Source organism: Podarcis raffonei, chromosome 5 (assembly GCF_027172205.1).
Source record: "Podarcis raffonei isolate rPodRaf1 chromosome 5, rPodRaf1.pri, whole genome shotgun sequence".
Taxonomy (NCBI): Eukaryota; Metazoa; Chordata; class Lepidosauria; order Squamata; family Lacertidae; genus Podarcis; species Podarcis raffonei.
This window is the reverse complement of record NC_070606.1, coordinates 73,265,925-73,278,541: the sequence shown is the minus strand read 5'-3', so window position 1 is coordinate 73,278,541 and position 12,617 is coordinate 73,265,925. Positions and strand designations below refer to the sequence as shown.

General features: G+C 41.0%; 1 protein-coding gene across 5 annotated transcripts in view; it reads left to right on the top strand.

Annotated features, from left to right (window-relative positions):
* SLC19A3 (solute carrier family 19 member 3) overlaps window positions 1-12,617 on the top strand; it is a 25,208-nt gene extending 12,591 nt beyond the window's left edge. For 2 of the 5 annotated variants that reach the window (XM_053390117.1, XM_053390118.1), the window contains 5 exons: window positions 5,098-5,258; window positions 6,176-6,998; window positions 8,192-8,384; window positions 9,443-9,584; window positions 11,673-12,617. In XM_053390117.1, the coding sequence (XP_053246092.1) occupies window positions 5,098-5,258; window positions 6,176-6,998; window positions 8,192-8,384; window positions 9,443-9,584; window positions 11,673-11,843 (1,490 nt within the window). In that variant the 3' untranslated portion in view covers window positions 11,844-12,617. Of the gene's footprint in view, window positions 1-795; window positions 1,518-2,101; window positions 2,663-2,682; window positions 3,971-5,097; window positions 5,259-6,175; window positions 6,999-8,191; window positions 8,385-9,442; window positions 9,585-11,672 lie in introns of those variants that run through there. The other 3 variants (XM_053390119.1, XM_053390120.1, XM_053390121.1) reach the window with 3 other exon arrangements.

Sequence of the window (12,617 nt, the reverse complement as noted above, 5' to 3'; positions counted from 1 at the left end):
CCTGATTTCGGATGGACTGATGGACTTTGGTTGGGGATCGAAACCGGGAAAGGGGGTGGTAGGGCTTCGGGAATCCAAAGGGTGTAAAAATATAATTCTGTTTTAATTAAGTTGGTTTTTGCCACTAACATAAAAATGGGGAATTTGGGGAGAGATTTAGGGCTGACCTTAGCAAAAGATTGTCAAGAATAAGTGTTGGTGTATAAAGACTGAGATTTTTAAGTTTAAATAGGTTAATTAAATTGATGGGGGAATTTAGGAAAAGTATGTTAAGAATAAGTTTTGAAATATAAAGATTGAGGTTTAGAAGTTAAAATTGATTAAGTAAATTGAATTAGAGGAAATAAGGTAAAGTGGGGGGGACAAAAATTGCTGAGCTAAAAATTGGAATTGGAATACAAGAAGGGCAGGTGTGGGGAAGTCAAGGAAATTGGGTATGGAATGTAATTAAGGTAAACCTTTTCAACTGTTGTTTTTTCTTCTTCTTTTCTTTTTTCTTTCTTTTTTTTCTTTTCTGTTTTTCTTTTATACTCTTTTTCGAAAATTTCAATAAACATAATTTTTTAAAAAAGAAATGGAGAACATAGCTTTCCAGATTTTCTTTTCAGGAGGGTGGAATATAAATACTTTTATAAATCAACAAAGGTTTGTAGTAAAATTAAATAAAACATACTGTAAAGGTAATCACATTAACATTGTCCATTTTGCTTTTTCAAGCAGCAAAATGAAATTATCCTGGGCACGGTCTCTATTAATGGGGGGGGGGGAGAGCTCACACAGCAGATCTCAGATCTTTCTTGCAAATTTTACATGGCTATTTCAGTTTGCCATAGCCCTTCCCACATACTCTACTCCACGAGAATCCATGCCGAAAGCAATCTCACGGTAGATAAGTGTAGATTCTACCCAGGTCACAGTCCTAGTTTAATGTAAAACTATCATACAGCATGCCTAGCCTGGGCTTTAAAACAGGCCAAAGGTCCCTTTTGTTTCTATGTATTACCTCATCAGAACTTCATTTTGTATCTCAGCTTGCTTGCACCTTCTCCCCCTGATTAACAAAAAGCAGGAGCCACTTTGTAAACAGAATCAGAATTAAAAGATCCTTGTAATATGTTTTTCATTTCCTTTGAGAGGAGGATGTTGAAATGGAGCCAGTTTTTCAAGGCGGTGGTAGCTTTCAAAGTTGAAAGACTGGAGTAACAAGAACAAGGCACGAAAGAGACTGCACCAAAGTATATTAGAATAAAACAATCCACAAGATTTAAACTACAAGCACAGCCAGTGGAATAAGAAGTGCCGAGAGTTAACCTACAGAAAGGTGGAAACAGGATCAGGAATTCGCTATATTTGAAAAGGTTTGACTTTGTCTGGATTTTAAAACATCCGAAATCCAGGACATGCACTGGCAAGAAATAAAAGGAAGGCAAAAGGAGAAAAGTTAACTCAATCATCTGAAGAAAGCAAAGAAGTCTGTAGTTCTGTGACCAGCCAAAAGACTTGAGAAGACAGCATGGGTAACTACATGATAAAGCAAAGTTATCTCTAGAAACTTTAGAAGAGATGTGTTAAGATAGACATAGCTAATATGGTGAACTTTAGACATTGTCTAAAGACTACCATCAGGATTTGGAGTCTAGCAGTATCTGGAGAGTACCACATTGACTATTCTCATGTTAAGAGAAAACGAAAACTCATGGTACTAATGGAGTGTTAGACCTGTGGGCAGAGTTTCTTTCCATCCATAAAAACCCCTCTTTGTCTGAAGTCTATCTTAGGGTGATCGGGTAAAAAAGCAGGCTGGCAAATTCAGGTTGTGCAATTAAAGTAACCTTGGTGCTTAAGTGCAACAAACCCACTTCCAGGAGATAAATAAATATTGAAAGGAGGGGGGTGGGGAAATTAACTGGAAAGTTTGGTATAATGACTGCTTGGCAGTTGTATAGCCTCCCTGTAAACAATTTGGAGTGAATGTTCAGTGCAAGGTAATTTGGATCCACCTTAGTGGTTGTGTACTACTAACTTTAGAAGGGGTGATTCCAGTGGCTTTGCATGACAAGTCACACCTCCTGAAAATCCCTCATTGATATAGCTACTCTAAGCTCCTCTTTTTCACCTGACCACTCCTAGTCTCTATGGGAATTGCAGATGAAGTAATTTTGATTAAGATTTGCTAGGATTCCAGCTGTGTTTACAAGAGAAGAATAAGCTATCTTGCAAAGCAGGTCGGAAACCTCATCCAAATGAAAGAGAGGCATGTAGTAAGAGCAAACAAATCAGGGCCAAGTCATACTAAAGCCAAAAATGCCTACAGCAGAACCGGCCCACCCATGAGGCAAGATGAGACAACTGCCTCTGGGGGCAGGATACACTGGGGCAGCAGATCATCATCATCAGGTGCCGCAGTGGCAGGGATGGCTGCGACATGCTCCTTGGCGGTCTGATCTGTTGCTGTCTCAGCAGGCACCATCACCCATGCCACTGCTACAGCAACCTCTTGGCAAATAGGTGCCACTGGTGGTCTCCCAGCCCCAGAGAAGGACTAGTGGGTCTGCCCTCTGGGGTTTCCTGGGCTCTGCATCAACCTGGCATGATTCAGAGCAGCCCCATTCTCCCCACAAAACCTGCCATGGCAGACTTTGACTTCCATTTCAACCATAGAGTAAGGTTGACTTGATTCTCTTCCCCCTTGTTCCTGGTGTAGATCTTCACTCACCCCTTTTTCCCTGGCAGGGGGAACATTTTGTCGTTCACCTCAAATGCCAAAATGTCTTGGGCCAGCCCTGGTCCACAGTCCCTTGTTCTTATTTTGGGGGCAGGTGCAAACACTCTGATCAGACTTGCTTTTGCTGTTGGGTTCTCGCTATTTGAATGGTTTTAATGCACAGCTTTAAGTTGACAGTAATTCACAGAACAAGCCATCAGCCAGAACCTCTTGCAATTCTTCCTTCTGCTATTCATGAGTAAATCTGTCAATTTCAGTTTCTCTGTTTCTAATTTTTCCATTCTTAAATTTAGTTATACACATTTCTACATTTCCAGTTTGTGAATATATAATTTGAAGGACCTTGTGAAATTTCACCATCATTTTTGTGTTAATTCTACTAATATATATGTATTATTATGACTAATATACACACTTTGCAAAGCACTTTCCCCTAATAGAAATAATTTTTGCATGCTATTTTCATTATTATAAGCATTTTATGCACACTTTGCTTCAGTACTGTATATGCATTTCTGTAGACATTACTTGGCTGGAGAACTGCATTGCAAATTTCACAAAAGTGAATTTTTAAGGATGGCTGTGTTTCGTTTGCGTATTGTTTCGGAAAGTGTGAATTAAATAGGTTCACCATTAAATTAGAACTGAATTTCTCTACATATGATGATACACTATTTTTAAAAAACTAGAGATGGTTCTAAGCAGTAATATAAAGACAATATTTTTTTGGCTAGTAAAAAAAATGCCAATCATTTGATCCTCATTAAGTGTGCATCTACTTAGAATTGCTATTATTGTTAATGACTTTCTAAACTTGCATGATCATTGAAGGTGGAAGGGGCAATGTAGTCACTTTACTGATATTTGCCACCAAACAAGGTTTGCCTTATCCAAATGCTACCTGGATTCACCTTCTTCTGTATAGACACAGGCTGAGTTTTCTCCCCCTACATCATTTTGCGTCCTGCGTGGTGCTTTGTTTTGCAGTAAAAGACCAAGCTTTCTTCTTTATTTCCCTATGCTAACGATGTAAAGAAGGACTTCCACATAGTTATGTATTTATTTCTGACAAGCAAGTTAAAGCCACCGTAATAAATACCTGGAGAAACTACACTAGAGCCTTGACAATTTCAGAGGAAAGTCAAGCTGGTTAATAAGTAAGAGGCATTTTAACACAGGATTCTCATAAGGTTTTGAGCAGATATGCCTGTGGATCTCAAAAGAACAGCTGCAAGCTTGTGAAAGGTATTGTATTGAATACAAATGCAGAAGGACATAATCATTTGTACTACCTTAGGGCTGTGTTTTTTGTGTCTTTTCAACCTTGACCATTGATTCAGGCTCCATCTGAGTAATAGTAAATAAACAGCTTTGCTGAAAGGGTTGCATAGAAGGTTTTCCAGCCTAAGAGGGGAGAGGAAGGCTGAAGTTCAGACTGTGCATGAGGGCAGTACATCAGTAATTGACTCTACCAGTATATACAGTGTTTAATGTTTGTCTTGCATTTTGCTGGAGTCTTACAAAGAGGCTTTCTGGTACAGTCAGCCCAGGGCATATGTAAAATCAGTGCTATTTTTCTAGAAGAAGTGCTGGGACTCACCATGAACGCCTCCCTTGTTCTCTTATAATGGCAATGGTGCCCACCTGAGAGGTGCTGGAACTGAGTTCTGGCGAGTTCCAGCTGAAAAAAAGCCCTGCGTAAAATATAAAAATGTGGCTGTGGGTGTTGACAAGCCCATGAATAGGAACCTGACCAGGGCTTAACTCTTGGCATAGCTGTTGTGCACTTTAAGACTTAATAAAAAACACCACACATGGTTAGAGCATCAGACTGGGGCCTGAAGGATCAAGGTTGAAATCAGCTATGAAGCTCACTGGCATTGCCTTAGGCTGGTCCCTGTCTCTCAGCCTAACCCACCTCACAGGGTTGTTGTGAGGATAAAATGGAGTGGGGAGAAACACCACTATGAGCTCTTTGGAGGAAAAAGTGGGATATAAATTGAATAAATAAATATTGACTTGCTTTGTATTTGGGAGTAACCTGCTTCGTTGCCTGGGGTGGGGTGGGTGGCTTGATAATTTGACTGCAAAATCAAACCAGGGAGTGTCCAGCCGTTTCCACTGTGCCATTTTCTTGATGAAATGCCAACTTGTAGGGGTAACTATACCATTAGTCAAAATGAGGCAGGTGCCTTAGGTGGCAAATGCTTGAAGCTGTCGCAAGGTGTTGGGGGGCAGAGAGCTATGTGCCCCTAAGCCTGCTGCCCTCAGATGTATTACAAGTGAAAGCAACAGCCCTTCTGCAAAATGGCTCATTGTGCATTTTTCAGTAAGAGTCTCTCCCTTCCATCTCTTGCTTCCTTGTATTTTAGCTGGGAAAACGACAGATTGTTGGAGGAAAATGCAAAGCAGTGAATGGATTTTCTCCACCTTGATCCTTTGCATATATGGCTTCTTCTCCTTGATGAGACCTTCTGAGGCTTTCTTGACTCCTTATCTTGCTGGGCCTGATAAAAACCTGACTATTGATGAGGTACAGTGATGCACATTTTATTCACGCTAAGGTATTCAGTCATATGTCGGGAGTGAATTACAAATGGGGAAGGAATTCATTTAACCTTATAAACAAAAGGTAACTTATAATTTTCTACAGAGAAACCGTTACCTTCACCCCACTTTTTATAAATGTAAGTTTAGATACGTGTACTTCGTTAAGTTTTATATTTCAGGGTCTGTGGAACTTCTTGCCACAATAATTCAGATTTCCTCCATGTTTGCCATCTCTTACACCTCCTGAAGAGACTGAAACCTGTTGGACATACTACCTCCCACAATACATTTCTTTTTTACTTCTGAACATAATTTCAAGGCTTTCATCCTGATTTTTGTTTATTTTTATTTTGTTTTGGTAACAAAGCAACCTGGTCGCACACGCAGGCCCACAGTGAACTCACAGCAAGCAAGTTTTGTCCCACTCCTTTCCAGGACATTACTTTCTATGGCTGGCATTATTAAAGCTCCAAGAGAGCAAGGTGTATTATCCTTGCAAGTAAAAGAATGACTGAAAATGCCCTGTGTGGAAAAAAGAAATGACAGCAATGAAGCATCAGGCATCATGTGTGAAAAGATCAGCTATCAATCTAGCTCTGGAATGCCAGTTTGGAATTAAGCAAAGCAAGTTGCTGCCCATGTGTTTTGCCTAAAGAAAGGCCAGGCTGTGAATGAGATGGTGAGCTAGCCACTAACTGCTAGCAAAACTTGAATGGGAGAGAATAGGGGACTGAAGAGACAGAGGAGCTGTTAGAGGAGAAAACAGGCCTTGGCTACCAAAGTTCGCCTAGGGTCTCCACCGTAAAATTATATCGTAGTTTCAATAATTGCTTCTATATTTTTCATGCCTTATATTTGTTAGCCTTTCAATGTTACAAAATTTTTCCTTTTCCCTTCCAGGTGACGCAGCACGTTTTCCCTGTTTGGACGTACTCCTACTTGGCTCTACTAATCCCAGTATTCCTGATCACAGACTATGTACGCTATAAGCCTGTCATTATTCTCCAGGGAGTTAGTTTCCTGATCACCTGGCTGCTGCTTTTATTTGCATATGGTGTGCCTGCCATGCAGCTGGTGGAATTTTTCTATGGCATGGTGACTGCCACAGAGGTTGCCTACTATGCCTACATATACAGTGTTGTCAGTCCTGACCATTACCAAAAAGTCACTGGCTATTGCAGAAGCATCACTCTCGTGGCATCCACCATAGGTTCCTTGCTGGGCCAGCTTCTAGTCTCTCTGGCCCATGTCTCTTATTTTTACCTCAATGCCATAACCATGGCCTCTGTCTCTGTGGCCTTTATGTCTTCATTTTTTCTACCCATGCCTCAAAAAAGTATGTTCTTTCATAGAACGTCTTCCCCAGAAGCATCCATCGGACCAACAGATAAGGATCCACCAAATGTCTCAGGCCAGCCAAGCCACCAATGGGATCCGTGTGTTCCAACAACATCATCCGCCAACTTCCAGAATGTGCCAGTAGATCAACTGCCCAAAATAAAAGACCAGAATCGCTTTCTGACCGTGCTTCTCCAGCTCTGTAAAGACTTGAAGGAATGCTATACCACAAAGAAACTCCTTTACTGGTCAATATGGTGGGCATTAGCCACTGCAGGATTTAACCAGGTTTTGAATTACGTCCAAGTACTGTGGGATGCTAAAGCACCTTCCCATAGCTCTCAAGTGTACAATGGAGCTGTTGAAGCCATAGCAACATTCCTGAGTAAGTATCCCTCTTAAAATATATCCTGTATGCAAACAACCATGTAAATGCACTTAATTCCCCCATTCCCACGCAGCATAGGAAGGTGAACAAGATAACCAGGTATGAGAAATCATAAAACATTTTCCAGAATCCCACACGCCATCTAGGTGTGGTGTGCATAATGTTTTGGGGCACACAAGTGGCGCCATTTATTTCAGTGGAGGTAATTTTCACATGCAGCAGTGAAAATGAACAGATATCTGGGGAGGGGAACTCTTTGTGCACATCAGAAATTCCATAGTCATAAGAAATAAATTGGAGGGAACAAATTATTTCTGCAGTGAGTTTGGTCCACAGCTCACATCTTGTGCCTATCTAGAAATGTGATGAAGTGTCTGATCACATAGATTTGTTTATTTAGGTACTGCTATTGTATTTGCTTTCTGTACAAATATGCAAGTAGTTGACTTGCGGCTTATACAGCGGTTATGCTCTGGAAATACCGTATTGGCCCGAAAATAAGCCGCACTCCCCTCCCCCAAATTCCGATTGTGAAAAGTTAAAGTGCAGCTTATATTCACAACCTTATACAGCCGGCAAAGCGGTGCAGCTCTCCCCCCCCCCACGAGAGAGTGGGGCAATGGTGCCCATCTCGTCTGCGGCTCCCAAGCCTCCAAATTTTAAAGGTACGACTTATTTTCAGGCTAAAATCATGTATAGTCAAAACAACGCTTGGTAAATTATAACCTTACTGCACTCTCCCAAGGCCACTACAGACTCTCCTTGCACCTGAGCGCTGTCCCACATGAGTGCAATGGGGTGGAATTGTCAATGGTTTCCCCCCACTCTCCCGTCCACTTCCAACGTTTTTCCTGCTCTAATTTGTCCCATAATCTTTAGGACTTGTTGCAGAACAATTTAAGCTACTCTTCTGTAATTGTTTATTAAATCTTACTCAGTTCCCCTTTAAGAGAAATGCTTTAGGCATCTTACAGTATTATTTTGTATCTTCATTTTGAGGGAAATAAGGTATTTTAAAACCATTTTAGCAAGACTTGAGAACCTGCAGAACAGGGGTGGCTAACCTGTTACTCTGGAAATGCTGATGGATGCCAGTTCTAGCCATCCCTTATCATTGGCCATCTAGAAAGCCAAATGTTAGCCACCCTTGCTGCAAGTGCATAGTAGTCTAAACTTATCTCTTTCTCCAGGTTCAGTAACATCACTGGCTGTGGGATATGTGAAAATGAACTGGGACCTTACAGGGGAGATGGCGCTGGGAATCTTCTCTGCCCTGGATGCAGGTTCCCTGCTTCTGATGCATTTTACCAGCAACATCTGGGTTTGCTATGCTAGCTATCTAGTTTTCAAGGCATGTTATATGCTCCTTATAACCATAGCAACGTAAGTATATATAGGTATAGTTCACTTAGGCCAATTTGTTATTGTTTGGGCCCTTTATTACAGGGAGGTTAGATAAAGCCAGTGAAAGTAAGAAACAATGGGGGGAGAGGTTCAGGGGACATAAAAACATAAAAACTATTGAGAGGGAAGTGCAGAACTCTCTCTTCAAATAGTAAGGAAGTAAGGTCGGTTGCGCTGGCGCTGGGGCTCAGGGCGGATGCCGTCCGCTGGGGCTTGTGCCGCCTTTGTCTCCCCATCTCCTCCCTCAGTGGTGGGCTGCTGCGGTGGACGGGGGCGGAAAGGTCTGCGGTATCTGGGACGGAAGCGAGGGGCTGGGGCTCTCTCACCAGCCTGGATCTGCTGTTGCTGATCTCCCTCAGTTCAGTTCTCTGCTGCAACAGTTTAAGTGTAAGAGCCGTTTGGCAATAGAACCAATACCCTAACAGAGGGGTATGGCACTCTCCTTGTTGGAACCCTTCAAGCAGAGAATCAATAGTCATCTCTTGACGATGCTCCTAGCTCTGGATTTCCTGCATTAAACTGAAGGTTGGACTAGATGTGTGCAATACAAGACTCTCTCCAACTCTACGACCCTGAGATTTGTTTCTCTAGCAATTGCTGTTCCAGCCACACATCAGTGTTGCCAAATACACACCTGCATACCCTCCATGGGCCTGTAGTTGATACACAGTTCAAACCTGCTGTGAATAAAATAAACAGAGCTCGTGTTCAGACTAGTACTTATGCACAGGTTTAAGGCAAACGTGGGATGTGATCTCTATCATAATAATGATACCTTTTGCAGGCCTTGTCTTGCTCCTTCGGTACTGCCCACATTTCCTGAGATCCTACGGTAATCATAGAGTTGGAAGGGACCCAGAGGGTCATCTAGTCCAACCCCCTGAAATAAGCTATGTGCATGGCTCAGGTTTCCTCATCCTGATTGTCTGCATCCATTTCACACAAGTGTGTGTACATTTTGCCAGGTCTGAAAAAACAAGTCACCTACACTTAGATACCATGGCGATATCAATATTCTAAAATAAGCTCAATTTTAGTTTTCAGATTGCCATCAGTCTCAGCATGGAACGCTATGCCTTAATGTTTGGATTCAACAACTTTGTTGCACTGCTAATTCAAACTATTGTGACTGTCACAGTGGTGGATTCCAAAGGACTGGGACTGGATATTGGGACTCAGGTAAGTTGTAATGTTAATGCTGTATTGTAGGCACTATTGTTAATTCAGTAACATTTGCATGCTTCACATATTTGCAACAGGCGACACTCAAATCAAGAGGCTTTTTGTTTTGTTTATAAACGTGTTTATATAAATAACATATGCTTACACATCTATAATGTATCCTTTAGGGCAGGTATATGGGACCTTTTTGTCTTCGCAGGTTGGATCCTTTTCAGGCTCTACTTTGTAAGCCAAATTTGACAGGTAGGCGGGGTTGCCTACCTATCAACTGCATAATTCCATAAATGATACAATGTGATTTGGTGCTTTGAATACCATAAGATTCCACAGGAGTGTCAATTTCTAGTTTGGATTCCTTAGCATCATCATCATTACTATTAATATACTACCCTTCATCCGAAGATCACAGGGTGATTTACAGTATAAATCATCTAAACGTTAGAAATAGTTAGGTTACAATCGTTTTTCCCTGTGAGTAAGCCACAATAGATAAAGCAAAACTTTCTTGATAATGCATAGGATTGCACTATTAGTGAAATATACAAAACGTATTTGGGAATTTTACAAGTTAGCCAGGAGTAACTCTCCACAATTCACCAGAATTTTAACATTAATTGCCAAATTTTCATGTCTCCTTGCTTGCAGTCTTTGGCTCATTTGTTAATACTGACTTTTTAGTCTTGTTCAAAGTTGCTCAACCAATCACTGAAACAAGTGCCCCACCCAAACAAGTAACTGCTAACAAGCACTTTTTTCTGTGGTCCATGGATTTCAAGAATTGACTGTGCAGGTTATGAAGTTCAGATCAGCCCAGAATTTACGCTCAGGCTGGAAGGAGTATGCTTGATGTCTGGCCTAGATTAACATTCTACCACCCCACCACCCAGATCTCCAATGAATAATCCATCTAAACTGGCAAAAGCATATTTTTAAAAAATATTCTTGTTCATTATCTCACCACACACAGCAATTCCAGTGTGTTGCCTTCACATCAGTGTGCATACACACAATACTGGCTGTCCTCCAATTCCCCAGTGACTTGATATTCTGTATCCCTGGCTGGGTTGGCATCAGCACCTGGTACCCTTGGGCAGCTGCCAGGACTTGCTGCCAATGTCTGCACTAGGCCTTGTTTAATTTTCTTTCTGGACCAGCACACCAAACAGTGGCAGGTGGCTGGATCTTGTCACCATTTTAATTTCCCCCAATGCCCTCAAACTAGCATCACTCTGACAAATTGTGGGATTTGCCTTGAAGTAACTGACAGCAAAACAGAGGTGAATTTTGTTCATCAGTATTTAGCATTTGGATGGCTTTCAAAAAGATAAGAGATAGGTTTGTGGAGGATGTCCTACCTCCTCTGACAGAAGCAGAATGTCTCTGAATACCAGTTGCTGGAAACTGCAGGAGGGCACAATACCACTGTGCTCAGGTCCCTGTGTGTTTCCCATAAGCATCTGCTGTTGCAACATACGGTCACTTGATATGCATTTTCACAATTATGGTGTAGCAACAAAGAGATGGATCATTAGTCATCTTCCAGTTCTGAGGAAGTACATTCATGATAGAACTGGATGGAGAGGAGAGGAATCAACTTCCCTAATACTGGGGTAAAGTTGAGGACATCACATGCTTATTTGCCTACTTCAGCAAAATATAATACTTTTAAAAAATGCATTACACTTTTTTCATACTGTATCAGTGGATTTTAAGTTTCAGTCTTCAAAATATAGATTTCAGTGCTTTGGCTTTCATATAATTGCAAGTCATTTTTTTGACTATAGACTTTATATTATGGTATTTAAGTTTCTTGTGATGGGAGTAAGAGAAGATATATAGGAGACTGTGTGATCTTATGCATCAAAATTAAGTCCTACCAAGTGGATTGGGCCTTATTTCCAGGTAAGTATGCATAGGACAGCGACCCAAGGCTAAAGCTGTGCTGGAGCCAAGGAACTTAGGAACATAGCAGTGCTTAGTAAACAGTAGGTATTTTTAAAATGGTTGCAAAAGCTCTACGATTGAAGCTAAGTTTTTTCAAAAAGCTGTTTGACAGATGTATTTTTTCACTCTGCTTTCTTGCAGTTCCTAATATATGGCAGTTACTTTGCAGCGATAGCTGTGATTTTCCTAATCAGGAGTATTTTTACGATAACATCACTCAAATGCCAAAAGGAGTCAAAGAACCTGGTTGAAAATCTTCAGAAGACTGAGGCAGAAGAGCAGAATGCAGTCCGCTATGACACAAGACTGTGACTTTAGCACCTTCAGCAAAAGACTACCTGAGAATAAAGCTCATTTTTGGGTTTGTTCATCCACACAATGTTAATCAAGGAGGAGGAAGAAATGGAAGCAAACATGTTTGGTGCACCATTGCATTCCTAGTCATTTGTGAGCCAGAGAGCCAACTGCCTGGAGCATCTTTCAATTCCAAATCATTTTGCCAGGTCATGGCTGTTTTTTTTTTATCAATTGCATTTTTCAATTTCAAAAACAAAAATAGAATTTTGAATTTTGTTGGTCTGAATCTTCAGAAGTTAGGTTTATCATGTTTACACAACTTATCGGACTAAAATTTCCAGTTTTGGTCCTTGTTTAGCATTCCTTAGTATGATAAGTTCACATTCATCAAACGAAAGGTAAATTATGGCTTGTAAGTCACTTGTTGCATGAGGTAAGTCACATAGTAAACATTGGACTGGCACTGAACATACTGCACAAGTGGGCAAGAGGTTTCTGGACTATAATCAGGGGCCTTTGGTGCTACACATTTGTAGCTCTGCCTCCCTCTTGAAACTTGCCTTTTGAAATCAGGTGAAAACATTGTTTTAAGAGACTCGTGGGTCCTCTCTGATTTTCTGTTTTGTGTACTTGCTGGAACTGCTTTGTTAAGCAGCATATATTTCAATGTTATTTTCCATAGTTTTATTGTGATTTGTATAAAATTTGTATGGATATTAGTCATCTTGCAGACTCATTAGCTGAAAAAAGCAGGAAAGGAATGGAGTAAATAGATAGTGTGAATATTAA